At 38.6% G+C, this 27,486-nt stretch overlaps 1 protein-coding gene across 1 annotated transcript in view; it reads left to right on the top strand.

Annotated features, from left to right (window-relative positions):
• Window positions 1–27,486, top strand: part of Orc5 (origin recognition complex subunit 5) — a 61,983-nt gene that overhangs the window by 14,730 nt on the left and 19,767 nt on the right. Inside the window, exons 2-6 of the mRNA XM_071695775.1 lie at window positions 9,715–9,816; window positions 13,020–13,191; window positions 15,136–15,254; window positions 17,671–17,860; window positions 24,842–24,972. Coding sequence (XP_071551876.1) covers window positions 9,733–9,816; window positions 13,020–13,191; window positions 15,136–15,254; window positions 17,671–17,860; window positions 24,842–24,972 — 696 coding nt within the window. The 5' untranslated portion in view covers window positions 9,715–9,732. The remainder of the gene's footprint in view (window positions 1–9,714; window positions 9,817–13,019; window positions 13,192–15,135; window positions 15,255–17,670; window positions 17,861–24,841; window positions 24,973–27,486) is intronic.

Here is a 27,486-nt window from a genome sequence, read left to right as displayed (position 1 = left end):
ACGTAAGGGTAAGAGAGATGTGTGGAAATAAAAAGAGCGTGGTTGAGAGAGCAGAAGAGGGTGTTTTGAAGTGGTTTGGGCACATGGAGAGGATGAGTTTTATGGATCTGGAGAAGGCATATGATAGAGTTGATAGAGATGCTCTGTGGAAGGTATTAAGAATATATATATATATATATATATATATATATATATATATATATATATATATATATATATATATATATATGTATATTTGCGCTACCTCGCAAACGCGGGAGACAGCAAAAAAAAAAAAAATATATATATATATATATATATATATATACATATATTTTTTTTTTTTTCTGTCTCCTGCGTTTGCGAGGTAGCGCAAGGAAACAGATGAAAGAAATGGCCCAACCCACCCCCATACACATGTATATACATACATCCACACGCAAATATACATACCTACACAACTTTCCATGGTTTACCCCAGACGCTTCACATGCCCTGATTCAACCCACTGACAGCACGTCAACCCCGGTATACCACATCGATCCAATTCACTCTATTCCTTGCCCTCCTTTCACCCTCCTGCTTGTTCAGGCCCCGATCACACAAAATCTTTTTCACTCCATCTTTCCACCTCCAATTTGGTCTCCCACTTCTCCTCATTCCCTCCACCTCCGACACATATATCCTCTTGGTCAATCTTTCCTCACTCATTCTCTCCATGTGCCCAAACCATTTCAAAACACCCTCTTCTGCTCTCTCAACCACGCTCTTTTTATTTCCACACATCTCTCTTACCTTTACGTTACTTACTCGATCAAACCACTTCACACCACACATTGTCCTCAAACATCTCATTTCCAGCACATCCATCCTCCTGCGCACAACTCTATCCATAGCCCACGCCTCGCAACCGTACAACATTGTTGGAACCACTATTCTTTCAAACATACCCATTTTTGCTTTCCGAGATAATGTTCTCGACTTCCACACATTCTTCAAGGCTCCCAGGATTTTGGCCCCCTCCCCCACCCTATGATCCACTTCCGCTTCCATGGTTCCATCCGCTGCCAGATCCACTCCCAGATATCTAAAACACTTTACTTCCTCCAGTTTTTCTCCATTCAAACTTACCTCCCAATTAACTTGACCCTCAATCCTACTGTACCTAATAACCTTGCTCTTATTCACATTTACTCTTAACTTTCTTCTTTCACACACTTTACCAAACTCAGTCACCAGCTTCTGCAGTTTCTCCCATGAATCAGCCACCAGCGCTGTATCATCAGCGAACAACAACTGACTCACTTCCCAAGCTCTCTCATCCACAACAGACTTCATACTTGCCCCTCTTTCCAAAACTCTTGCATTCACCTCCCTAACAACCCCATCCATAAACAAATTAAACAACCAAGGAGACATCACACACCCCTGCCACAAACCTACATTCACCGAGAACCAATCACTTTCCTCTCTTCCTACATGTGCACATGCCTTACATCCTCGATAAAAACTTTTCAGTGCTTCTAACAACTTGCCTCCCACACCATATATTCTTAATACCTTCCACAGAGCATCTCTATCAACTCTATCATATGCCTTCTCCAGATCCATAAATGCTACATACAAATCCATTTGCTTTTCTAAGTATTTCTCACATACATTTTTCAAAGCAAACACCTGATCCACACATCCTCTACCACTTCTGAAACCACACTGCTCTTCCACAACCTGATGCTCTGTACCTGCCTTCACCCTCTCAATCAATACCCTCCCATATAATTTACCAGGAATACTCAACAAACTTATACCTCTGAAATTTGAGCACTCACTCTTATCCCCTTTGCCTTTGTACAATGGCACTATGCACGCATTCTGCCAATCATCAGGCATATGCATATATATGTATATATATATAAATATATATATATATATATATATATATATATATATATATATATATATATATATATATATATATATATATTATATATTTTTTTTATATTTTATTATACTTTGTCGCTGTCTCCCGCGTTTGCGAGGTAGCGCAAGGAAACAGACGAAAGAAATGGCCCAACCCCCCCATACACATGTATATACATACTTCCACACACGCAAATATACATACCTACACAGCTTTCCATGGTTTACCCCAGACGCTTCACATGTCTTGATTCAATCCCCTGACAGCACGTCAACCCCGGTATACCACATCGCTCCAATTCACTCTATTCCTTGCCCTCCTTTCACCCTCCTGCATGTTCAGGCCCCGATCACACAAAATCTTTTTCACTCCATCTTTCCACCTCCAATTTGGTCTCCCTCTTCTCCTCGTTCCCTCCACCTCCGACACATATATCCTCTTGGTCAATCTTTCCTCACTCATTCTCTCCATGTGCCCAAACCACTTCAAAACACCCTCTTCTGCTCTCTCAACCACTCCCAGATATCTAAAACACTTCACTTCCTCCAGTTTCTCTCCATTCAAACTCACCTCCCAATTGACTTGACCCCTATATATATATATATATATATATATATATATATATATATATATATATATATATATATATATATATCTTTTCTTCTTTCTTTTAAACTATTCGCCATTTCCCGCGTTAGCGAGGTAGCGCAAAGAACAGAGGACTGGGCTTTTTTTTTAAATTTTCCAAAAGCATTCATATGTTAGGCAATATTTTTCTCTTAGTAAAGAGATTACAATCATTAAGGCAATATATATATATATATATATATATATATATATATATATATATATATATATATATATATATATATATATATATATATATGGACTACCTCACTAATGCGGGAAATGGCGAATAGTATGAAAAAAAAATATATATATATATTTGTGTGTGTGTGTGAATAGATTTGTCTTTCTTCTTCTGTTTCCTTCCACTACCTCGCTAACACGGGAAACAGCAATCAAGTGTGAAAAAAAAAGATATATTTACCCACTAGGGACAAGGGAGGAAGGTTGCTACCTTCATATCTCTTGTGTATTATAGAGGGTTATATTGTGAAAATGGAAATCCTGCCTCCTGTGATTTTGCTTCCCAAAAGATGGAACCAAGGGAAGAGCCTAGAAAGGATTTTTCTTCCAAAGCTCAATGTTATATTTCTGACATTACCTCGCAAATGTGGGAAATAGTGAACAGGTGCAAAAGAAGGATCACATAGAACACACCTGAATTTGCAGCATGCATATTATGCCATAATTAATGACATGTATTTATTATTTTTTTTATTGTAGTAGAACGTGTGATGAACATGTTGATATTGTATTCTTGCTGCTGCTGTTGACAGTGGTCACTCATCAGTAGCCACTGTGGATTTCAGTATACCAGATAAGTTTCTTGTAAGAGTTCAGGTTAATATATCATATGATGAACTATTTAGTATGATTGGAGGTTTTGGTAATAACCAGTTGATATCGTTAGAACATATGATGTTTTTTCCATTGACATTAAAAGTCTTGATAAATGTTTGCTTCTTGATTACATATGTTCATTACTATGAATCTAGGTGAACAGTTTAATAACACTGCTTTTATGATATTTCTTGCACATGGCATATGTTATTCCATGGAAGGCTTTAATAGTATTACATTATTTGTTCTCATACTTTCTTTTTCTCAGAACTTCATATGATAAAAACACTTGCAGAATTATTCTCTTTATTTTGCAGGTACAATGCCAGATTTTTGTCTTTGTTTTGAAAGGTGAATGTCATACTACATTATTTTTTCATCCATGTTATCGCACATAACCTTGGATATCAGTATCATGTTTGCCTTTTTATCCATTCCAAGTGGCTTGGCATATTAAGAGATCCTAAAACATACTAGTTGCTATAGAACTGTATTTGAGTAAACAGAGCATTACATAGATACATGGAATTATGATCAACAGTGTATGAAGTTTAAGAAACAGTCCAGTTATGCTGAAAATGGATCACTGTACTTAAGTTGAGCTTGCTTCTGTTACTGAGGCAGTAAGAATCTTTGAAAGAGAATATATTAACAAGATAGTCACCTCACTCACCAATAGAAAGAAGATATATACTGTACTCTGCAGTCAGTACCCACATTAGAAATTTAAACAGTTGAGACTCATAATGGTTATGTCATTGCCTTTGCCATTCCTTGTAGTTGGGTTTAGGGACCCAAATTGTGCAAAATTTTCTGAGAAAAGTTAAAAGGCTGTCTGCACCTCATCCATCTCATGTAAATGGGAATGGAGTTTAAAGTTGATTGATGAATAGTGTTTCCTCAAGATCATATATGTAAAGACTGAAATAACAAGTCTTTCTGGATTTGGTAGTATACTTACTAAATGTATAACAAAGCCATTGGGAAGGTCTTTGATTGAGATTATGTTTCTTAAGAGTTGTCTAGCAACATAGTGTACAAATATTATTATTGTCATACGTAAATAAAGTTTTAATATATATTATTCATCTGTTATTACTAGCCTAGATTAGTTAGAATATTAATATTCACTCATTGTTAACCACCCAAGAATGTTGAATTAGCTTATACTGTCAATAGTGATAGCCCTCAGGGTTCTATCCAATTGCCTACTCTCTATCTTCTCATAAATGATATCTCTTTAATTTCATAATCTCTTGATTTTTATGCTGATGATTTCCCTTTATCACTTCAAATTGTTTTCTCCTCTAATACTGGTTCCCTTTCTAACACCGAACATATTTTCTCATTTTGAACCTGTGGAACATCTGAGAATTAGTAACTTGGTTAGAATCAGTAGTTTTAAACTCATCTGAGTCACTCGTATACCACTATTGAGTTTCAAAACAACATAATTCAACCTTGTAGCAACATAAACATGTTGAGCAGAACCTTTTTTACTAATCTAACTTGGAAACTCCACATTATCAATAAAAGCTGTGGTGTTCTTTAGTTACCTTAATTATATTTCTTGAGAGTAGCTGTCAGATCTGTAGAGGTAATTACATTATATGTTGTACTTTACACATGCATAGGATGATTCCTCTGCCTTTTTGTGGTGAGAGTGGAATCAAAAGTCTTTGATCTGATATATTCTTGTGGCATCACCTCTCTTCAACCATTCTTTTTAGTATGCTGTAATGATGTCACTCTGTCTAAGACCTACAGGTACAGTATTATTTTGTCCACTGCTCTCATGAACTGTCTGCACGTGCCCTTGCCACCAGGCTTGGACCCAAGGCTCACATCTGGCTGCTTCTGCCCACAATTACCATACAGAGACTGGCTATTGAGGATTGACGGTTGTGATACCTTCATCCCTCGAACAGCTAAATAGTGGAATTCTCTCCCTTCTTTCACCTTTTCTTCTTACAACCTTAACACCTCTATGGGTATTGTCTACAAACACCTGTAAACAAACATGATACAGTTTTACCTTCTTTTCCTCTTAGTGTTTTTTTTTTTTTTTTTTTTTTTCACTTGACCTACTACTAGCACTTAATACTCCTAGCTAATGTTCCTACCTACTACTTATACCTAATGTTTTTTCCTAATGCTGCTGTTTAATGTTCTTACCTACTACTTATGTCTATTTATTCTACCATTTAGCCAAAAGGCAGGACTAGTGCATATCACTCCACGCAAAAACCTAGAATTAGGAAGAATGAGTTGCGTGAATTAATTGTCAAGTGTCGTGTGTGACATGGAGAAGTTGTATGTATGTAGACAGGATGCTGGCAGTCCATGTGCGGGTGAGTTAGAAAGAAATATTAGCCACTTGGGTCAAAGAAGTGCAACGTTGCAACCCACTGAAGTGCTGGCTAACTACACAACCATCACTGACCCTCCTGATACCCAAGCAGGTAATACAGGTAATATACTTCCAGGATAGGTAGCTGCCTACCAACTACTACTAATGTATTTCTTATATATATTATAGAATCCCTTCCTTTTGTTATATTCTTTGACTTAAATCTTTGAACTGATATTGAACATTTTTTGTATTGGAATAGAACTAACAGGTGTAAATCCTGTAGACATATGTACACAAACTTGACAATTCCTGTAGACAATTTTACACATAGGATTTTGCACCCCTATTTCAAGGGTGCTTGCTGAGCCTAGATAGTTGCCAAGGTGGCAGTGTGTGACAATTTCTCCTTATAGTCAGTCATTCTTCAGCCATGCAAATAATGTACATTATCATGAGTTTTCTGAGAAGGAAACCAAGTGGCTTTTAGCTAGATTTAGAGGACCAGTCAAATTATGTTTAAAGTCTTGATAAAGATGATCTGTTTTCATATCATGTGGAAAGTGACTTTATGGATGATGGCTTCTCCAGCATTGAAAGCTGACCAAGATGAGTTCGGAGAATGTGTTGACCAAGATGATGTAGGAAAAGGTGGCCAAGATCAGGTAGGAAAAGGTGACTGAGATTTGGTAGATATTGACCAAGATGAGGTAGGAATAGGTGAGAGAGACAAGGTAGAAGGTGTTAACCAAGATGAGATGGGAGAAGGTGACCAAGATAAGGTTGGGGAATGTGTTGACCAAGATAGGTAGAAGGTGTTAAACAATTTCTGAAATAGGTTTAGAAAAATTTATTTTGGACTGAAAAAAAGTTTACAATGATTTATGACAAAAAATAGAACAGAAGCCATGTGTATGGGAATCAAGAGCTGCATTTCCAATGTTCTAAGTGGTATTTAATGTATGACAGGGATGTGCAATGTAGGTGATATCACTGAGTGCAGTTAGAGCATCTTATGGAGTTGTGTTATTTTATACTGTAGTTGTGTTACTTGATACTGTAGGTAGAGATAAAGTCGTAGTCCAGGTTTAGGGTTAATGTCATTGGCTTGCATTAGTAGTTAGAAGATGATAGCCAGGCCATCATCTCTTAGTAGTGAAAGAAATGTGTGTGAATGTGTAAGATGTCAGGGTATGATACATGATCTGGCATGACGGCCAGGGACTGCTTGAGGCTGCACTCCATGCGGGAGCAAGGATGGATGAGACACAAATCACAAAAGATTGAAAGAACTTGAGCATTCAGTCTAGAAAGAGGGAAAAGGTAGATGGTGATACTGTATATGCATGACAGAAGATAGAAGAACTCAAGAAAAACATTGTTAGATTGAAAACTTTGCTGATTGGAAGACACCAACAGCATAGGCAAAAATTCATTGGAACATAGGCGTACCTCAGTATACCTGAACACAATACATGTAACTTTATGGTCCCATTATATACCTAGGATGGTTACATTATATACCTAGGATATGCTCCTAAACAAAGGTTTTATCATTGATAACCTGCTAATATAGCACTTTTAACACAAAAGATGTTTTCATACATAGATATGAAGAATTATAACTAAATTGGTTATTAGAACAAGTGATTGACTAACCAGAAATTCTTATGCACATCATGTGAGGTGCTGTTGCAAGAAGGAATGGGATGAAGTAGTGACAGTAAGAGTGTTTGGTTACCCCTTGGGTTTAACATAATCATTGTGTTACTAGGCAGTGTTATCACTACTGTAGCTTTTGTTTAAAAGCAAGGAATCTGATGTTGATTGCTGTGCTCGTTTTTTTTTTTTTTTTTCCCAGTGTAGAGCTCCTTGTAGCAAGTGATTGATGCTTCATTAATCTTAACACTTTCAGATCATGTTCATGACTGGGTTCATTGTTTGATTTTATCAGTATCTTTCTCAAAACATTTAGAGTTATATTCTTGGTTTGAAGTAAGATGACTTGTGGTGGATGAAGCTCATACCTTCTTGTCCTCACCTGCATAATCTTCTTGTGGTTGCATCATTCATTTATTTTTATTTCTTCACTATGTGAGTATAACAGCCCAGCAAAATCAGCTATTTGACTCCTTGAATCCATTGTCATAGGCCATTCTATCTGTCTTCTTGAATTGTTCGCATACTCACAATCAGAAAAAAAAATGAAGTAATTCACACACACACCCAGCCAGATCTTCCACATATCATTCACATTCATTTCTCCAATTTTCTCCCAGGAATTGGCAATGTTGCCAACAATGCAAAATTCCCAAAATTTTTAATGTAACTTTATTTCAGTGGCTCTTGTGAGCTAATGAAAAATTCTAAGTTAGTAAGACTTGAAAATAGTAAATGTCCTCTATATATGGACTAGAGCAAGGAAAAAGTTATTGAGTATGTAATCCACCTTCATATACTTAAGTTTGCAGGGTGTTTTGTTTTGTAATTGAGGTGTTTTTGCTTTGACAGTATTCCGTGATGATAGGTCAAAGTAAGTCAAGAGCCATCCCTGAAAAATTCTTAATGCTGTTCACTCCATTTTGGTCAAATGCTAATACACTGGTAGAATAACCTTGGCATAACCGTATGATTCTGGGAAGAGAACACTATTAATGGGTTTCCCTTGAAATCTCTTAATGTATTGCCAAACGGAAGTAGCATCAAATGATCTTTAGCTATATTAAAATCTGGCACAGACTTTTCTCTCTTGGGTATAAAAGTTCTTGCAGGCATCTCCTATAACAGACTAGTCTCATCAACATTAGATACCTGTTGAGGTGTATAACAGCCAGCTTCAATGAATCTTATTATGCACAATACTCTTTTGCAGCAAAAGTGTCAAGACTTGCAGCTTCTGCACTCATCTTGAGGCTGGACAACCCATGTCATTTCTTGAACCTGCAATCCTTCTTTTTCATTCCTTAGATCCTCAAACAATGATCTTGCCATCTTTTAGATTATCAGAATGTTGAGTGACATTATGCTGGTTTTGAACTTTTATCCAGACACTTGGCATGTGTTCTGTGGCTTTCATCAAATCATCCTTATGCCTTGATATCTTGGTTGCATTTGACAATTTTTTTCATCTAAAGATTTTTTCATGTTCATTTGCTATTTCCTGTGTTAGTGAGGTGGCACAAGGAACATGAAGGAATGGTTTCAGCTCACATTCATGAACTCATTCATTCACCTAAAGATGTAACACACTTTTGAGTTTTCCTGTATTTTCTCTTTGTTTTGCTTGACATTATCCACTGAAGTGGAAAGTAGTCTTAAAGTCTTTGCAGTTTTCCTGATTTTTTTTTGCCAATTTCTATGTGCCTTATCACCTCTAACTTAACATCTGAAATGGTGGCCTTGTGAGGTCTCTTACCACCAGGGGCAGTACTGCTGCTTATTGCGCTTCCAGGTTTCTTTCCAAACATCTTCAAAAATTTCATAGGCTGTAAGCCACTTTAGAATTAAAAAAAAGGGGGGGGAGAAGTACAGGTCTGAGCACAGTATTGTATACAGTCAAAAGATGCAACTTGGCATCTAAACAAATGGTTACTCTACCAAATGTGAAAATGAGGCAAATGGCCTGGAGCAGTATAAGATGCTTACATGGATAAGTGATACAATGTGCATTTACTATAAGTGTTTTGAATTTTTGCACCAAAGGAATATACGGTAATTAAGAATAAAAGGAAATTTTTTTTAATAAAACATGATATAAACCAATGAAAAAAATATGATTCATGAACTTGATAATGAATCATCTTGAATTAACTCATATCAAGGTATAGTTGTACAGTATCTGTTCCTTTCTGTTTTATGAAATAATCTTAGGCTTAACTATTACTTTGCATTTGTCACAAATGGAATTCGGTTCATTTAGAAAAAATTAAATTTTTTGGATTTCTTGGGAGAACTGTAGCATAATAATTACAATATGAATTTAATGTTTTGCTTACAGAGGCCACAGTACATAAGGATGGATGAGATTGTATTTGATATAACGCAGCAGATACCATGCCGAAAAACACAGATCCAGCTCCTGGCCAGTATTGTGGGCAAGGTGAGAATGCTTTATGAAATTTGTGGTAAAACTGAGCTCCAACATGAACACACTAATTGTAATCTAGAAGACATGGTATCCTCAGAGATTTTTATTGATCTTGTTTGTTATTTTCATACTGGCCCACCTTTTCCCACAATAATGACATTGTCCCAGGAACAGATGAAAAACTGGCTTCATTTGCTCATATCCATTCTGTAGCTGTCATGTTTAATATACTGAAACCACTTTCTGTGATTTCCCCAAACTGCTTCACATGTTCTGGTTCAGTACACTGACATCAAACCCTCTGTATATTACATTGTTCCAGTTCACTCTGTCCCATGCAAGACTTGTAGCATCCTGCATTGTTAGGTCCCAAGCACTCAGAACCTTTTTCACTCTACCCTTCTACCTCCAATTCACTTTCTCCTTCTCCTAGTCCTCTTCCTTATTGACACCCATATCCTCTTTGTCAATCTCTCCTCACTTAATCTCTTGATCTTTGTCTTCTTCAGACATTACCTCATTAATGCGGGAATATGCTAGAAGGAAGAGAGAGTGAATGGTTCCAATTGAAGCTTCGTCTGTGGCAAGGGTGTTTGATGTCATCATGATTGTTTGATATGTTTATAGATGGAGTAGTGAGGGAGGTAAATGTGAGAGAGGGGCAAGTATGAAGTCTTTTGGGGTGAGAGGGCCTGGAAAGTGAGTCAGTTGTTATTTGCTGATGATACAGCACTAGTGGCAGATTCGAGTGGGAAACTGCAGTAGTTGGAAAGTGAGTTTGAATGGAGATGAATTGGAGGAAGTGAAGTGTTTGAGATACCTGGGAGTGGATATGGCAGTGAATGGAGCCATTGAAGCAGAAGTGAGTCATAGGATGGGTGAGGGACCAAAGGCTCTAGTAGAACTGAAAAATGTGTGGAAAGAGAGATCATTATCTGGTAGGGCAAAAATGTGCATGTTTGAAGGTATGGTAGTCCCAGGATTATTATATGGATGCAAGGCATGGGCTGTTGATAAGATTGTGCAGGGGAGATGTTTTGGAAATTAAATGCATGGACTAAAGTGAACTGGAATGATGTGGTATAGTGGGATCAATGTCAGTGGTCTGAACCAGGCTATGTGAAGCATTTGGGGTAAACCATAGAAAATTCTGTGAGGCCTGGTTGTGGATAGAGAACTGTTGTTTTGGTGCATTACACATGACAGCTAGAGAATGAATGTGAGCAGATGCAGCCTTTCTTTGTCTGTTCCTGGTGCTACCTTGCTAATGTGGGAAATGGTGATCAAGTATAAGAAATATGTGAAGTGTCTGGGGTAATCCTTGGAAAGGTCTGTGGGGCCTGGATGTGGATAGGGAGCTGTGGTTTCAGTGCATTACACATGGCAACTAGAGACTGAGTGTGAACAAATGTGGCCTTTTTTCTTTTTTTGGCTCTACCTTGCTGAAGGGGTGGAATGCTATTTCCTGTGTGGCACGGTAGCAACAGGAATGGATGAAGGCTAGCAAGTATGTGTATGTATATATATGTCTGTGTATGTAAATGTTGGTACAACTATATGGTGTGGGAAGAAAGGTACTAGAAATAGTGAAAAGTGTTTTCAAGAAAGTAAGACTTGTGTGTGAGTAGGAGAAGAGGAGGTTGAGTGGTTTCATGTGAAGCTATGTTTATGGCAAGAGTGTGTGATATCACAATGGCTGTTTAATCTTTTTATAGATGGGTTGGTTGGGTTGGTGAATGCAGTGGTCTTGGAGAGAGAATCATGTTTGCAATCTGTCAGGGATGTGGGAGTTTGGGAGGTGAATCAATTATTGTTCACTAATGAATCAGTGCTTGTGGCAGATGCGAGTCAGAAAATGCAGAATTTGGTTTCTGGGCCTGGGAGAGTGTGTTCAAGAAGAATGTTGATAGTGAAATTATGAAGAAAAGCATGTTTCTTAGGCATAGCATAGGAGAGAGACAGGTTTGTTGAGTTGTGGGTTTGAATGGAGAAAACATGGAAGAAGTGAAGTGTGCTAGATACCTGAGAATGGATATGACAGTGAATGTGAGAGTTGAATTGAGTCATGGAGTTGACTTTGGGACAAAGGTCCTGGAAACATTGATGAATATATGAAAATAGAGTTCACTATCTGGGAGTATGAAAGTGGGCATATTTGAAGGTACAGTATGCCCAGTAATGTTGAATGGAGGTGAGATGTGGGCTATAGATGAGAATTCATGGAAGAGGGTAAATGTGTAGGAAATGAAATATTTGAGGACAACTTGTGGTGTGAGGAGGGTTGATCAAGTAAGAAATGATAGGGTAAGGGAGCAGTGTGGTAATAAGAAGAGATTGGATGAAAGAGCTGTAGAGGGTGTGCTCTAATGGTTTGGATGTATCAAGAGAATGAGTGAGGAGGTTGACGAAGAGGGTATATGTGTCAGAAGTGGAGAGGACAAGAAGTGAAAGACCTAATTGGAGATGAAAGGATGAAATGAAAATGTTTTTGAGTGCTCAAGGCCTGAACTTTTAGGAGGATGTAAGACATGCATAGGATAGAGTGGATTAGAATGTGGTAAGGGCAGCAAGCTTCACCTCAAATGGCATTCACTCTCTTGGCCTACTGTAACTGTACTCACCCAATCAAATATGCATGTGCTTACCATGCATGAGTGGAACTCACCCTGAGTTTCTCAGAACTGATATTAAAAGATATGCATGAGTGAAACCATGCATTATGAGTTATACAATGGGTGTGCTCTAATGGTCTGAATATATCAAGAGAATGAATAAGGAGGTTGACAAAGAGGGTATATGTTTCAGAAGTGGAGAGGACAAGAAGTGAAAGACCAAATTGGAGATGAAAGGATGAAATGAAAAAGGTTTTGAGTGCTTGGGGCCTGAACTTTTAGGAGGGTGTAAGGCATGTACAGGATAGAGTGGATTAGAATGTGGTAAGGGCAGCAAGCTTCACCTCAAATGGCGTTCACTCTCTTGGCCTATTGTGACTGTACTCACCCAATCAAATATGCATGTGCTTACCATGCATGAGTGGAACTCACCCTGAGTTTCTCAGGACTGGTATTAAAAAAATGTGCATGAGTGAAACCATGCATTATGGGCTATACAATGCAAGAGAAAGGTGTATAAACCATGTTAATGAAATGTTGTAGGGTCTTTTGATATCTTGATTTGTGTCATTTTCTTTATCTAAAGTTTTGTATTTTTTCCAGGCTGATTGTCCATTGCCAAGTTGTATATTTTTGTATGGTCATAGTGGTACTGGCAAGACACTGGTTACTACTTCTGTTCTAGAGAAGCTGGGTGTTCTCACCAGCCATGTTAACTGTGTTGAGTTTTACAATGCCAGAGTTATGTATGAGACAATACTTAACCAACTCAGTGGTATGTGCTTTTATGTTATTTACATTTTTAATATCACTAGTACAATTATAATGATAATAGTAATAATAAGATAATAATAATAATCATGATAATAGTAATGATATTATTATTATATTTTTTTCTATTTTTCTTTGTCGCTGTCTCCCACGTTAGCGAGGTAGCGCAAGGAAACAGACGAAAGAATGGCCCAACCCACCCACATATACATGTATATACATACAGGTCCACACTCGCAAATATACATACATATACATCTCAATGTATACATATATATACACACACAGACATATACATATATACACGTACATAATTCATACTGTCTGCCTTTATTCATTCCCATCGCCACCCCACCACACATAAAATAACATCCCCGTCCCACCCGCATGTGATTGAGTAAGTAATAATAGGGTAAGAGAGATGTGTGGTAATAAAAAGAGTGTGGTTGAGAGAGCAGAAGAGGGTGTGTTGAAATGGTTTGGTCACATGGAGAGAATGAGTGAGGAAAGATTGACCAAGAGGATATACGTTTCAGAGGTGAAGGGGACAAGGAGAAGTGGGAGACCAAATTGGAGGTGGAAAGTAAGTGAAAAAGATTTTGAGTGATTGGGGCCTGAACATGCAAAAGGGTGAAAGGCGTACAAGGAATAGAGTGAATTGGAATGATGTGGTAAACCGGGGTCGATGTGCTGTCAATGAATTGAACCAGGGCATGTGAAGCGTCAGGGGTACACCATGGAAAGTTCTGTGGGGCCTGGATGTGGAAAGGGAGCTGTGGTTTCAGTGCATTATTACATGACAGCTATGAAAGTGGCCTTTGTTGTCTTTTCCTAGCGCTACCTCGCGCACATTTGGGGGGAGGGGGTGGTTATTTTCATGTGTGGCGCGGTGGCGATGAGAATGAATAAAGGCACACAGTATGAATTATGTGCATGTGTATATATGTATATGTCTGTGTGTGTGTATATATAGGTATACTTTGAGATGTATAGGTATGTATATACTGCATGTGTGGATGTGTATGTATATACATGTGTATGTGGGTGGGTTGGGCCATTCTTTCGTCTGTTTCCTTGCGCTACCTCACTAACGTGGGAGACAGCGACAAAGCAAAATGATAAAAAAAAAGTTTGAATGGAGAAAAACTGGAGGAAGTGAAGTGTTTTTGATATCTGGGAGCTTTCTTCCCATGCCATATATTCATAAGACCTTCCATAGAGCATTACAACAAACCCTTTGATATGCTCTCTTCAGATCTATAATTGTCACCTACAAATCTTTTTGTTTCTTTAAGTATTTTTCTCTCAAGGTCTTCAAAACAATATTGTGATGCTTACATCCTCTGCCACTCTTGAAGCCACTTGTTCCTCTGTTGCTCTGTGCAAGAAAGAGGGTGCCATTGTAGTTGATTCATTAGCTAGGATTTTTAACATAGGTATGGCTCAAGATAAGGTGCTGTAGGACTGTCAGGATGCCTGTATAGGCTCATTATATCATGGCAAGGGGGACAAAAGTGAATGCTTGCATTACAGAGGTATAAACCCTCTGATATATCTGGTAAGTCATGTATGAAAATGATAACTGAGAGGGTGGTGGCATGCAGAAAGCATCAGATGGGAGAAATAATGTGGCTTTAGGGGTAGTGAAGGATGAATGGAACAAAGGTTCAATTTAAAGGATCTGTGTGATATATTTGGCTTTATTATTATAACTTGTCCATCAGTACCTTTTTGTGAAGTTTACATAGTATGATGATGTCTGTAAGTAGTGAAGCTGCAAGACTTATAAAACACACATTTGAGCCTTTATGGTGCTCATGCATTAACTGTAAATGATGTTATTTTGACAATGATCGTAAATGTTTGTCCTTGACATTTGGTAAAACTTGGACTTCCATCCTTTTTCAAGATTATTTCACCAAAAGTCACAAAATTATTTTATTTGCAGGTACTCTCCCATCCTCCATCAACAATTACACATCATATGCAGCATGTGACAATCTTGGAGATTTTGTCCGGCACTTGAAAAATATTGGATATGCGCAAGGAAAGCCACGGATGGCCATTGTAAGTTAAGAAGAAAAGTAGAGCTGCGGTATTTGGGATGCAATGATGATTCTATATTTTCATTGTTTTTCTTTTCCTATATGATTTTATGAATACCCACTAAGGATATCACCGTAGTTTTGTCTCTAGAAAATGCTGCAAAGCCTTCTCTGGTATTTTACTATAGAATACATTTTTTATATATCATGAACTACTGCTGTGGATATCACTAGTTTTGTTACTAGAAAATACTGCAAAGCATTCTTTGGCATTTTACATGAGAATACATTTTTAATGTTTCCTTAACTGCTCCAAACTGCTATGCAATCCACAAGGATACCTGTTCGAGGTCTATTCCATCACGTTATGTAATATTTGAAGCTGACAATTTTTGAGGCTTTGCCAAAATTGTATGACAATGGATATTGGTGCTGAAAACCCTCGGTAATTATATTTTCTTTTTTGTGACAAAAATATTTCCAAAACTACCACAAATCTGGTGATAAATGATATGGAGGTTCTCTTGCTTGTACACACTTTCGAAATATGTGCTTGTCAGCCAGTGCAGTCGTTTTTTGGGGCAAAATATGCATCAAATTTGGCAAGTATATTTTGTACCCTGTAGCTAGGTTATGTTGGTTATTTACTGGTGCTTGGAACTCAAATGAATTTTTCTTGTCAAGAAATTCATCCCAACTTAAGGTTAGTAGTAGTGCAATTTTCTTTTCATCAGGTTTCTTCTGCTGCCAGAACATAAAGGTTATATTTTTGCTTAAAGGTCTAACAAGCTTGTTCAGTGTCACCTCTTTGGCTTATTTTGCTGATGACAGAGAGTTGTGAAGTTGCCATTTGCACCACGTTGTTACATTGCCACTTGATCTCGCCTTAGTCACTTGACAGGAGTTTGTCATGTCTTCTCCTTTGGTCATTCTAGTGTGTGATAGCTGATGATGTTTACACCACTGCCACCATGTTTTTCACTAGTTTGTGCATCTTATAGAGGCTTGATATTCAGAGGAAAGAGAGAGACCAGTATCACCTTGGTCAGTATATTCTCAAGAAAAAAGCTGCTTACGTTCTTGTGGGTGTCAACAAAGTAGCTACTTGCTTCTAGAAAACATTCTGTGGTAGACTGTAATGATTGTGAATATTGTTGCACACACTCTTAATTTCCAGTGGCAACTTTACTACCCTTTCTCTGTTCTGCCCACATGCCACCTTCCTCATGCCACACACTTCTTGCACACATGCCAGCATTGTTTCCCTAAATTTCTTCTATTCCTCACTCACTCCCCAAGCTCATGTTACCAGACTCTGCCTGCAACAGTTTATGCAGTGAGTGAAGTCATCTTTGGCCTGGCTTTTTCACCGAGTATACAGTTTTGTCAGAGAACTTCTTTCCCCACAGTCGTCCGCATTTTCCTGCTACTGGAAATAGTGTGGCCCTGGGATGCAGGAGTCATTAGAGATAAGCTCTGGGAACATTAAAGGAACACCAAGACTCTTTTGTAAAATTTGGTCCAGGAGATAGATATATATCATAGACTAAGCCAGATACCCAATTTATCAACTAGTCCCTAGGGGAGAATGAACAACAGGCCAATTTCTATGACCTGGATTTCAAACCTATTTGGCACGGCCCGTAAATGCATCACAGTCAAAAATGTTACCTACTACACCATGGATGTTTGTTCTTGAATCCCCTACCTTTCTCTAAAGAAAAACCTTTGCTACAACAATTCATGTACCACAACACATTAGCAAGCATTCCTTTTGAAACATGGATTACCTTGACATGATGTTGAAATTATGCAGAAGTCAGCAAAAATCTCTCTGGTTCAAGGCATTAGCCTGTTAAAATCTTGTGATAACTTAGAATAAAGTAAATCTATCCATTTATCCATATCTATATCTCTGATGGCTGTTTCCTTCTGGAACTCTCTCAAGGGGATGGCTAAGGCGTTAGAGTCTCTACAACTAGTGAACTCTATTGTTGCTTCGTAGCCTTCAGTGCCTCACCCTTAACAGGCCACTGGCAGAGTGCAAGTGTAGCGCAATGTTTGCAGAGGCTCTTACCTGTTGTTTTTGCTGACTCCTTCTACCTAATGCTCCTATAACTTCATATGATATTTTAGTCACTTCATTCATCATTAATGCAAAGTAAATGTTAAACTTAGTATAATTCATTAAATCAACAAGTGCTAGCTGGTAACTAGGTTTGACATATATGAAATTGATACTTTTAGTGGTTTTCTTAATTTGCATTAGACACAGTGTTGCATTTGACATGGTACTAGTAGTATGTATTCGGTCTACTTTAACTCTTTAAGCATTTGCTTTACAGGGATTTTCAGCAAACATTCTGTTCATGGGATGCCAATTATTTTCAGACACTTATGCACTTAATGATGTATGTCTTTCTTTCTTTTCTAAGTAGATTATGGAACATAGTGAACGTCTTCGTGACTGTGATACCAGCTTTCTGCCAGCACTTTGTAGATTACAAGAACTGACCCAAGACATAAATATTTTAGTTATTTTGTCATCAACACTTCCCATTGACAAGTTTCGTCCTCCCACAGGACTCATGGAGCCAATTATCCTTCATTTTCCCCAGTATACAAAAGGTATGACTTTTCTGTTTTTATTGGTATACAGTGGTATTTACTGTTTATTAGGTATATTGAAACATACCGTCTTTTAGGTATAGTGACATGCACTATCCCATAGGTATACTTGCATGCACTGCCCATTAGGTTTAAGAAATATGGGCATCATAGATACAAATGTGTATAGATATTTAGGATTAGATTCTGCTTCACATGCTGGACTTGAGCTCAGTTTTACTAGATTATAAGAGGTATCATTCAATAAACTTACTAGAAGGGAACAGAGACTAAAAGAAGAAAAATTGATACAGTGTATGGACCAAAACTCAAAAATCCTGTTTGCTTACATGAACAGAGAAAAGATCATAAAGTTAGAAATTGGACCATTCAGAGAAGGTTACATTTATGTAAATAACCCTAAAATAGTATGTCAAAAATTAGTTAACCAATATAAGTCAGTATTTAGTGCAAGAGAGCGTGAAGAAAGAGATGATGAAATGTTTAATGATTACATTGAGCATTCATTCACTTATTCAAACTTAATAGGAAGTAATATTATTGAGGCAGTTCATCAAATCAAAGAAAGGTCAGCCCCTGGGCCAGATGGGATTCCAACCATCTTTCTCAAGAGGGCAAAAGAAACAATAGTCTTTTTCTTACAATACTGCTGAGACAAAGCACAGACAAAACAGATTTGCGTATGTAACACCAGTATACAAAGGGGGATCCAAATTACTGCCAAAACAATATGGACCTGTCAGCCCAGCTTCACACAAGTATTTGAGAGGGTAATAAAGATTGTCAGACAGATTCATTAATGAAGGACAACATGATTTTGTCCCTGTTAAAAGAATGCAAACACAACTATTAGCCCAATAAATGACGTACAGGTACACCACCGAATTTCCGGCAACTGATGGTTCGGCACCTTCTTTAGTCTGGACAAAATTACGTAAGGGAATTTGAAATTACTGCGGCCACCAGACTAGTTTACTGGGTGGCCACAGATGGCATTGTGTGTAGGGTGCACTTATTTACATTCTTTATACTGCACTTGTTGGTGGTGATACCGCAATTCTTTGAGATTCTTAGCTTACTTTGCTTAAATTTAACCCTAGCTATTGCTTCAAAGACGTAAACACCAGTCCAAGATAAAGTAGAATTGTTGAAAAAAATGGACGGTGGTGTTTCAGTGCATAAGTTGCATGACATCTACAGTATTGGCTCATAACTGTTTATGATGTGATGAAGCAAAGGGAGAAAATATTGAAATTCTATGCAGACAGCGATTCGAAGAAGCAAATGAAGACTAGAAAAACTATGAAAGATGGTAAGAGTACTGAGTGCGATTGAGTGATGATGGAATTGTTTCGACAGCATCGGAGTGATGGAGTGGACTTGTCAGGTAGAATGATAATGGACCAGGCTAAGTTGTTCCATAAAGAACTTTAATTACAACATGAGAGTGACTATAGTGAAGGATGGCTTCAAAGATTCAAGAAACATCATGGAATTTCCATGAATAAAGTGTGCGAAGAAAAGCGGTCTGCAAACCACGAAGGAGCTGCCGAGTATGTGGACGGATTTGTGAAACTCATAGCTGATGAGCACCTCAGTCCTGAGCAGGTGTATAAGTACCTGTATTTGATTGGTTCTCAGTGAACGTAGGTTTGCGGCAGGGGTGTGTGATGTCTCCATGATTGTTTAATTTGTTTATGGTTGGGGTTGTTAGGGAGGTGAATGCAAGAGTTTTGGAAAGAGGGGCAAGTATGAAGTCTGTTGGGGATGAGAGAGCTTGGGAAGTGAGTCAGTTGTTGTTCGCTGATGATACAGCACTGGTGGCTGATTCATGTGAGAAACTGCAGAAGCTGGTGACTGAGTTTGGTAAAGTGTGTGAAAGAAGAAAGTTAAGAGTAAATGTGAATAAGAGCAAGGTTATTAGGTACAGTAGGGTTGAGGGTCAATTCAATTGGGAGGTGAGTTTGAATGGAGAAAAACTGGAGGAAGTGAAGTGTTTTAGATATCTGGGAGTGGATCTGGCAGCGGATGGAACCATGGAAGCGGAAGTGGATCATAGGGTTGGGGAGGGGGCGAAAATTCTGGGAGCCTTGAAGAATGTGTGGAAGTCGAGAACATTATCTCGGAAAGCAAAAATGGGTATGTTTGAAGGAATAGTGGTTCCAACAATGTTGTATGGTTGCGAGGCGTGGACTATGGATAGAGTTGTGCGCAGGAGGATGGATGTGCTGGAAATGAGATGTTTGAGGACAATGTGTGGTGTGAGGTGGTTTGATCGAGTAAGTAACATAGGGGTAAGAGAGATGTGTGGAAATAAAAAGAGCGTGGTTGAGAGAGCAGAAGAGGGTGTTTTGAAATGGTTTGGTCACATGGAGAGAATGAGTGAGGAAAGATTGACCAAGAGGATATATGTGTCGGAGGTGGAGGGAACGAGGAGAAGAGGGAGACCAAATTGGAGGTGGAAAGATGGAGTGAAAAAGATTTTGTGTGATCGGGGCCTGAACATGCAGGAGGGTGAAAGGAGGGCAAAGAATAGAGTGAATTGGAGCAATGTGGTATACCGGGGTTGACGTGCTGTCAGTGGATTGAATCAAGGCATGTGTATGGGGGTGGGTTGGGCCATTTCTTTCGTCGGTTTCCTTGCGCTACCTCGCAAATGCGGGAGACAGCAAAAAAAAAAAAAAAAAAATTTAATTTACATTTAATATTTGTTTAATTTAAATTTCTAGCAGTCCATGGTATACTTTAGACACATGTGAGATGTATGATTTTTGGGTTAGAGGTGTGTTGATGAATTATTATTACGTGGCCACGGTTGGTCCGGCAAAATGGTTAATCCGGCAAGGCTCTGGAACCAAGAGTGCCAAAAAATCGGTAGTGTACCTGTACAAAAGTTTGATAGATGGGAAAAGAATGGATGCAGTCTTTCTTAATATTGCAAAAGCAATTGATGAAGTATGATGTGTTACTAAAGAAAGTGGCAAGTCAAAATATGTAAGGAAAAACAGAAAAATGGTATAGAGATTTTAACAAACAGAATATTCAAAGTATTTGCAAATGGAAACATTTAAAGAAGAGGTACCGTTTAGAATATTGCAAGGAATAGCTCTAACTGCTATACTCTTTTTAATCACCATCTTTAACATAGATAAGGAAGTAAGAATGTAGGTAGATGTTTCATGGGTGACACAAGAGTAAGTAGAACAATAGTGTGTGGAAGATCAAGAAGAACTTCAAAGAGACTTTGATGATATCTTCAAATGGGCAGATGAGACCTTTATTTAATTTAATGAAAAGAAATATAACATATGAATCATGGAACAGTGAATGCTATTGCAGCATCCATATACAGAGGCCCTACAGTAAAAGTAATAGCAAGTAAAGCAAATGTCAGATTTGGGAGTAATTATCAGAGAAACTTAAATTCATGAGACATTAAAAAGATGGTGCTTGCAAGCCAAAATTTGAGTGGAATTATTTGATGACTTTTGCAGCAAGACACAGACACTTAATGATGAAAATGTTTAATTTGATGTACTGTACACATGAGAAATTAAGAAATGATGTTGATAGTGTGAAATAAACACGAGAACAAATAGGAACTATTTGGTGTTAGGATGACTGACGTAGGATGCTTGGGTCAGGCAAGTATGCAAATTGAGAGAGTAATAGAATGTTTTTAGTTGAAGAGGGAAGAGGTGGTGATAGCCTTCTGAAAGATGAAATGTGGCAAGGCAGGCTGGAGTGGATGGTATTACAGTTAAATTTCCTAAGAAAGGGGGTGTCTGTGTTGTTGATTGGTTAGTTAGGATCTTCATTGTATATGTGGATCAGGGTAATGTGCCTGAGGATTTGGGGAATATATGTGTGGTGCCATTTTATATAAGCAAGGTAGACAAAGGTGGATGTTTAAACTATAGAGGTAAAGGTTTGTTGAGTGCACCTGGTAAGTTGCATGGGAGAGTAGTTATTAAGATGGTGAAGGGATGTACAGAGCATCAGACTGGAGAAGAACAATGTGGTTTCAGGAGTGATAGAGGATGTGAGGATGAGGTGATTGCTGTGAAGAATGTGTTTGAGGAATACTTACAGAAATGGAAGGATTTGTATCTGGCATTTATAGCTCTGGAGAAAGCATTTGAGATGGTTTATAGAGATGTCTTAATGTTATGAATATATGGTGTGGGAGGAAAGCTATTAGAAGCAGTATGTAATGTTTGTGGGTAGGTAGAGAGGAGGTGAGTGGTTCCAGGTAAACCTTGTCTGTGGCAGGAATGTGTGATGTCACCATGGCAGTTTAATCTGTTTATGGATGGAGTGGTGAGGAAGGTAGATTTGGTTTGGAGATAGGCGTAGGTATGCAGTCTGTTGAGGGTGAGCGAACTGAAGAGAAGAGCCAGTTGTTTGCTGATGATATGGCACTGGTGACAGATTTGAATGAGAAACTGAAGAAGCTGCTGTCTGAGTTTGTGAAAGGAGAAAGTTGGGAGTAAATGTGAATAAAACCTAGGTTACTAGGTTTAGGTGTTGAGAGAGACATAAATTGGGGTGTGAGTTTGAATGGAGAAAACTTGAAGGAAATGGAGTTTTTTCGATATATGGGAGTGGATATGTCAGTGAATGGAACCATGGTATCTGAAGTGAGTCATATGGGTGTTGAAGGGGGACAAAGATCTTGGAAGCTTTTTGGAATGTGTGGAGAGAGTGGTCACTATATTGGAGGGCAAAGATTGGTATATTTAAAGGTATAGTTGCATTGAAGGTGTAGTATGGATGCCAGGGTTGATGAGAATGTACAGAAGAGAGTGAATGTGTTGGAAATGAAATGTTTGAGGACATGTGTGGGGTAGGTTGACTGAGTAAGAAATGATAGGATAAGGGAGAAGTGTGGTAATAAGAAGAGTGTTCTCAAAAAAGTTGAAGAGGATGTGCTGAAATTGTTTGAACATTTGAGGAGAATGCATGAGGAAAGGTTTACTCATAGCATGTATTTGTCTGCTGTAGAGGGAACAAGAAGGGGAGATCGAATTTGAGATAGAAGGATGAAGTGAGCCATGTTTTGAGATCTCAGGGTCTGAACTTGAAGTTAGGGGGAAAGGCATGCATGGGGTGGGGTGAATTAGAGCTATGTGTTTTACAGGGGTGACGTTTTATCAGTGGACTGAACCAGGGCATGTGTACCTACTGGAAAAACCTATGGAAAGGTATGTGGAGCCTGGTTGTGGAAAGATGGCTATGGCTTTGATATTTTATACACAAGAGCTTGAGACCGGATGTGGGCAAATGAGAGTTTTTTCTTCATCTATTTCTGGTGCTACCTTGTTGATGCAGGAAATGCAGAATGAATATGAAAGAAAAGAGAAAAGGACATCTGTAAAGCATTTGGTGCTCTCCCCTAGCATTTGCTCACACTGTATACATGACAACATTAACAAAAAACTGTTGGCCAACTTCATGACTGGCACCAAGCCAGAGACATTCACAAAGGCTTTGCCTCTAAAACAACGAGTTCCCCTAAGTAGCAGTTCTTTTTCCAATTCTCTTCAGTCTCTTCCTACATGACCTTCTGTCACATCCTGCAGTACTGTCATAAGCAGATGACTTAAAGCTATATCACATGCAACAATAAATGTACAACACTACATCTCACAATTAAAACTGTAGCTAACCCAGAATAGGATGTTGGCATCTCCACATAAGTCTTGAGTCACCTTTTTGACCCCAGATGGACATGAATTAAGCTTGCACATTTCCAACCCCTTGAGAGAACGATTGTTCCCACTTAACAAAACTCCTACTATTCTAGGCATCACATACGACACACACAACATTCACCCCCAAACTACACACAACCCAAATGCAACAGACAAACTTAGTGCCCTAACAACATTTACTGTTATTGGATTTGAATATGAAAAATCCCTTAGTACCCTCTATATACAATTAAAATGCTTCATTCCTTGGAACTTAATATTTTCCCTACTCTTGATTGTCTTGGAGCTTTGAAGCTTCTGAAACACCTTTAAAGGGGTAATTGGGAATTTTTAGTTTAAAAAAGTACTTAACGTAAGTATACATAAGTGAGTGAGTTTTTCATATATAGGAATAGTGGTTCCAACAATGTTGTATGGTTGCGAGGCGTGGGCTATGGATAGAGTTGTGCGCAGGAGGATGGATGTGCTGGAAATGAGATGTTTGAGGACAATGTGTGGTGTGAGGTGGTTTGATCGAGTGAGTAACGTAAGGGTAAGAGAGATGTGTGGAAATAAAAAGAGCGTGGTTGAGAGAGCAGAAGAGGGTGTTTTGAAGTGGTTTGGGCACATGGAGAGAATGAGTGAGGAAAGATTGACCAAGAGGATATATGTGTCGGAGGTGGAGGGAACGAGGAGAAGAGGGAGACCAAATTGGTTGTGGAAAGATGGAGTGAAAAAGATTTTGTGTGATCGGGGCCTGAACATGCAGGAGGGTGAAAGGAGGGCAAGGAATAGAGTGAATTGGAGCGATGTGGTATACCAGGGGTTGACGTGCTGTCAGTGGATTGAATCAAGGCATGTGAAGCGTCTGGGGTAAACCATGGAAAGCTGTGTAGGTATGTATATTTGCGTGTGTGGACGTATGTATATACATGTGTATGGGGGGGGGTTGGGCCATTTCTTTCGTCTGTTTCCTTGCGCTACCTCGCAAACGCGGGAGACAGCGACAAAGTATAATAAAAAAAAAAATAATAATAATAAAATATATATATAGCGTTTTTTTAGTATACATGGTGGTTTGCTGAGCTCCAGCGAAGGTATATATTTTCTTTACATGTATATGGAATATGATGAACATTAATGACTGAAATTTTACTTTTGAAATTTTGATCCGTTTTGATTTACTAAGGTGTAGTGCTAATATTGATTTGTGGATAGATTTATTTTTCTCAAGATACCCAATTCATGAGTGTCTCATCTGAAGAACTATATTGTGATTTATTTGCAGATGAACTCATTGAAATCCTTTTAAAGCTAAGACCAACCAGTTACTCAGAGGAATTTTATAGAAACTATGTCAGCTTAGTTTTGAGTGTGTTTTACCTGGCAACCAAGGATCTCCCCGAATTAAAACACCAGGCAAGTAGTGCAAGAGACAGTAACCTCAAGCTTCTTATTTTATGTACTATATTGCAGTAGATTTTGTATGACATATGTTTTCTGGAGAGGGCCTTTTGACTTTATTGATATCATGAGTAAGATTTTTTTTTATTATATTCAGCCCTATATTTTTTAATATCAATATGGGGACCCAGAAAAAGATAATTCATTCTTATGTATAACTTTGTGCAGTATCATGAAACAAGACATTTTTTATTTAGAAGTGGGAAATGAATATACACATACAACTTTTTTTTAAGTATTTTTTCATTCTTGAATATCATGTACTACTTTAAAACAAATAGGGGATGAGATGATTGGAACAGTTTTTTCTCATAAGTTGAAGGCTCTAGCGATGGATAAAAATCCTTACTTATGCCTCATATATGAAACATATTTTTTTTTTTTTTTTTTTTTTTTTTTTTATACTTTGTCGCTGTCTCCCGCGTTTGCGAGGTAGCGCGAGGAAACAGACGAAAGAAATGGCCCAACCCCCATACACACGTACATACACACGTCCACACACGCAAATATACATACCTACACAGCTTTCCATGGTTTACCCCAGACGCTTCACATGCCTTGATTCAATCCACTGACAGCACGTCAACCCCTGTATACCACATCGCTCCAATTCACTCTATTCCCTGCCCTCCTTTCACCCTCCTGCATGTTCAGGCCCCGATCACACAAAATCTTTTTCACTCCATCTTTCCACCTCCAATTTGGTCTCCCTCTTCTCCTCGTTCCCTCCACCTCCGACACATATATCCTCTTGGTCAATCCCTCCTCACTCACTCTCTCCATGTGCCCAAACCACTTCAAAACACCCTCTTCTGCTCTCTCAACCACGCTCTTTTTATTTCCACACATCTCTCTTACCCTTACGTTACTTACTCGATCAAACCACCTCACACCACACATTGTCCTCAAACATCTCATTTCCAGCACATCCATCCTCCTGCGCACAACTCTATCCATAGCCCACGCCTCGCAACCATACAACATTGTTGGAACCACTATTCCTTCAAACATACCCATTTTTGCTTTCCGAGATAATGTTCTCGACTTCCACACATTTTTCAAGGCTCCCAAAATTTTCGCCCCCTCCCCCACCCTATGATCCACTTCCGCTTCCATGGTTCCATCCGCTGACAGATCCACTCCCAGATATCCAAAACACTTCACTTCCTCCAGTTTCTCTCCATTCAAACTCACCTCCCAATTGACTTGACCCTCAACCCTACTGCACCCAACAACCTTGCTCTTATTCACATTCACTCCCAACTTTCTCCTTCCACACACCCCACCAAACTCAGTCACCAGCTTCTGCAGCTTCTCACACGAATCAGCCACCAGCGCTGTATCATCAGCGAACAACAACTGACTCACTTCCCAAGCTCTCTCATCCCCAACAGACTTCATACTTGCCCCTCTTTCCAGGACTCTTGCATTTACCTCCCTAACAACCCCATCCATAAACAAATTAAACAACCATGGAGACATCACACACCCCTGCCGCAAACCTACATTCACTGAGAACCAATCACTTTCCTCTCTTCCTACACGTACACATGCCTTACATCCTCGATAAAAACTTTTCACTGCTTCTAACAACTTGCCTCCCACACCATATATTCTTAATACCTTCCACAGAGCATCTCTATCAACTCTATCATATGCCTTCTCCAGATCCATAAATGCTACATACAAATCCATTTGCTTTTCTAAGTATTTCTCACATACATTCTTCAAAGCAAACACCTGATCCACACATCCTCTACCACTTCTGAAACCGCACTGCTCTTCCCCAATCTGATGCTCTGTACATGCCTTCACCCTCTCAATCAATACCCTCCCATATAGTTTACCAGGAATACTCAACAAACTTATACCTCTGTAATTTGAGCACTCACTCTTATCCCCTTTGCCTTTGTACAATGGCACTATGCACGCATTCCGCCAATCCTCAGGCACCTCACCATGAGTCATACATACATTAAATAACCTTACCAACCAGTCAATATATATTTATATATATATTATACATAATTGCTGTTTCCCGTGGCTGCAGGGTAGCACCAGGAAACAGATAAAGAATGGCCCATCCACTCATATACAGATATGTATACATAAATGCCCATATACACACATATACATATCAACATACACTTACATATACTTACACACATAGACAAGTACGTATACACACATGTACATATTTATACATTTATTCTTGCCTGCCTTCATCCATTTCTGTCGCTACTCTGCCCCACAGGAAACAGCATCACTTCAGCGAGGTAGCACCAGGAAAACAGACAAAAAGGACTAAATGTATAAACTTTCTCTACTATGCCTTCCTAGCTCCCTTTTTCAAGGGAGAAGATGAAAAGAGGGTGAAAATGAAAATACAATATAGAATTTTCACTTATCTTCATCCCCACTTCCTCCCTCCATTTTTGAAATCACTTAGAATTTCATATTCACATTGAG

Source organism: Panulirus ornatus, chromosome 58 (genome assembly GCF_036320965.1).
Source record: "Panulirus ornatus isolate Po-2019 chromosome 58, ASM3632096v1, whole genome shotgun sequence".
Taxonomy (NCBI): domain Eukaryota; kingdom Metazoa; phylum Arthropoda; class Malacostraca; order Decapoda; family Palinuridae; genus Panulirus; species Panulirus ornatus.
The sequence above is the reverse complement of the archived record's forward strand: the minus strand, read 5'-3'. Positions and strand labels throughout refer to the sequence as shown.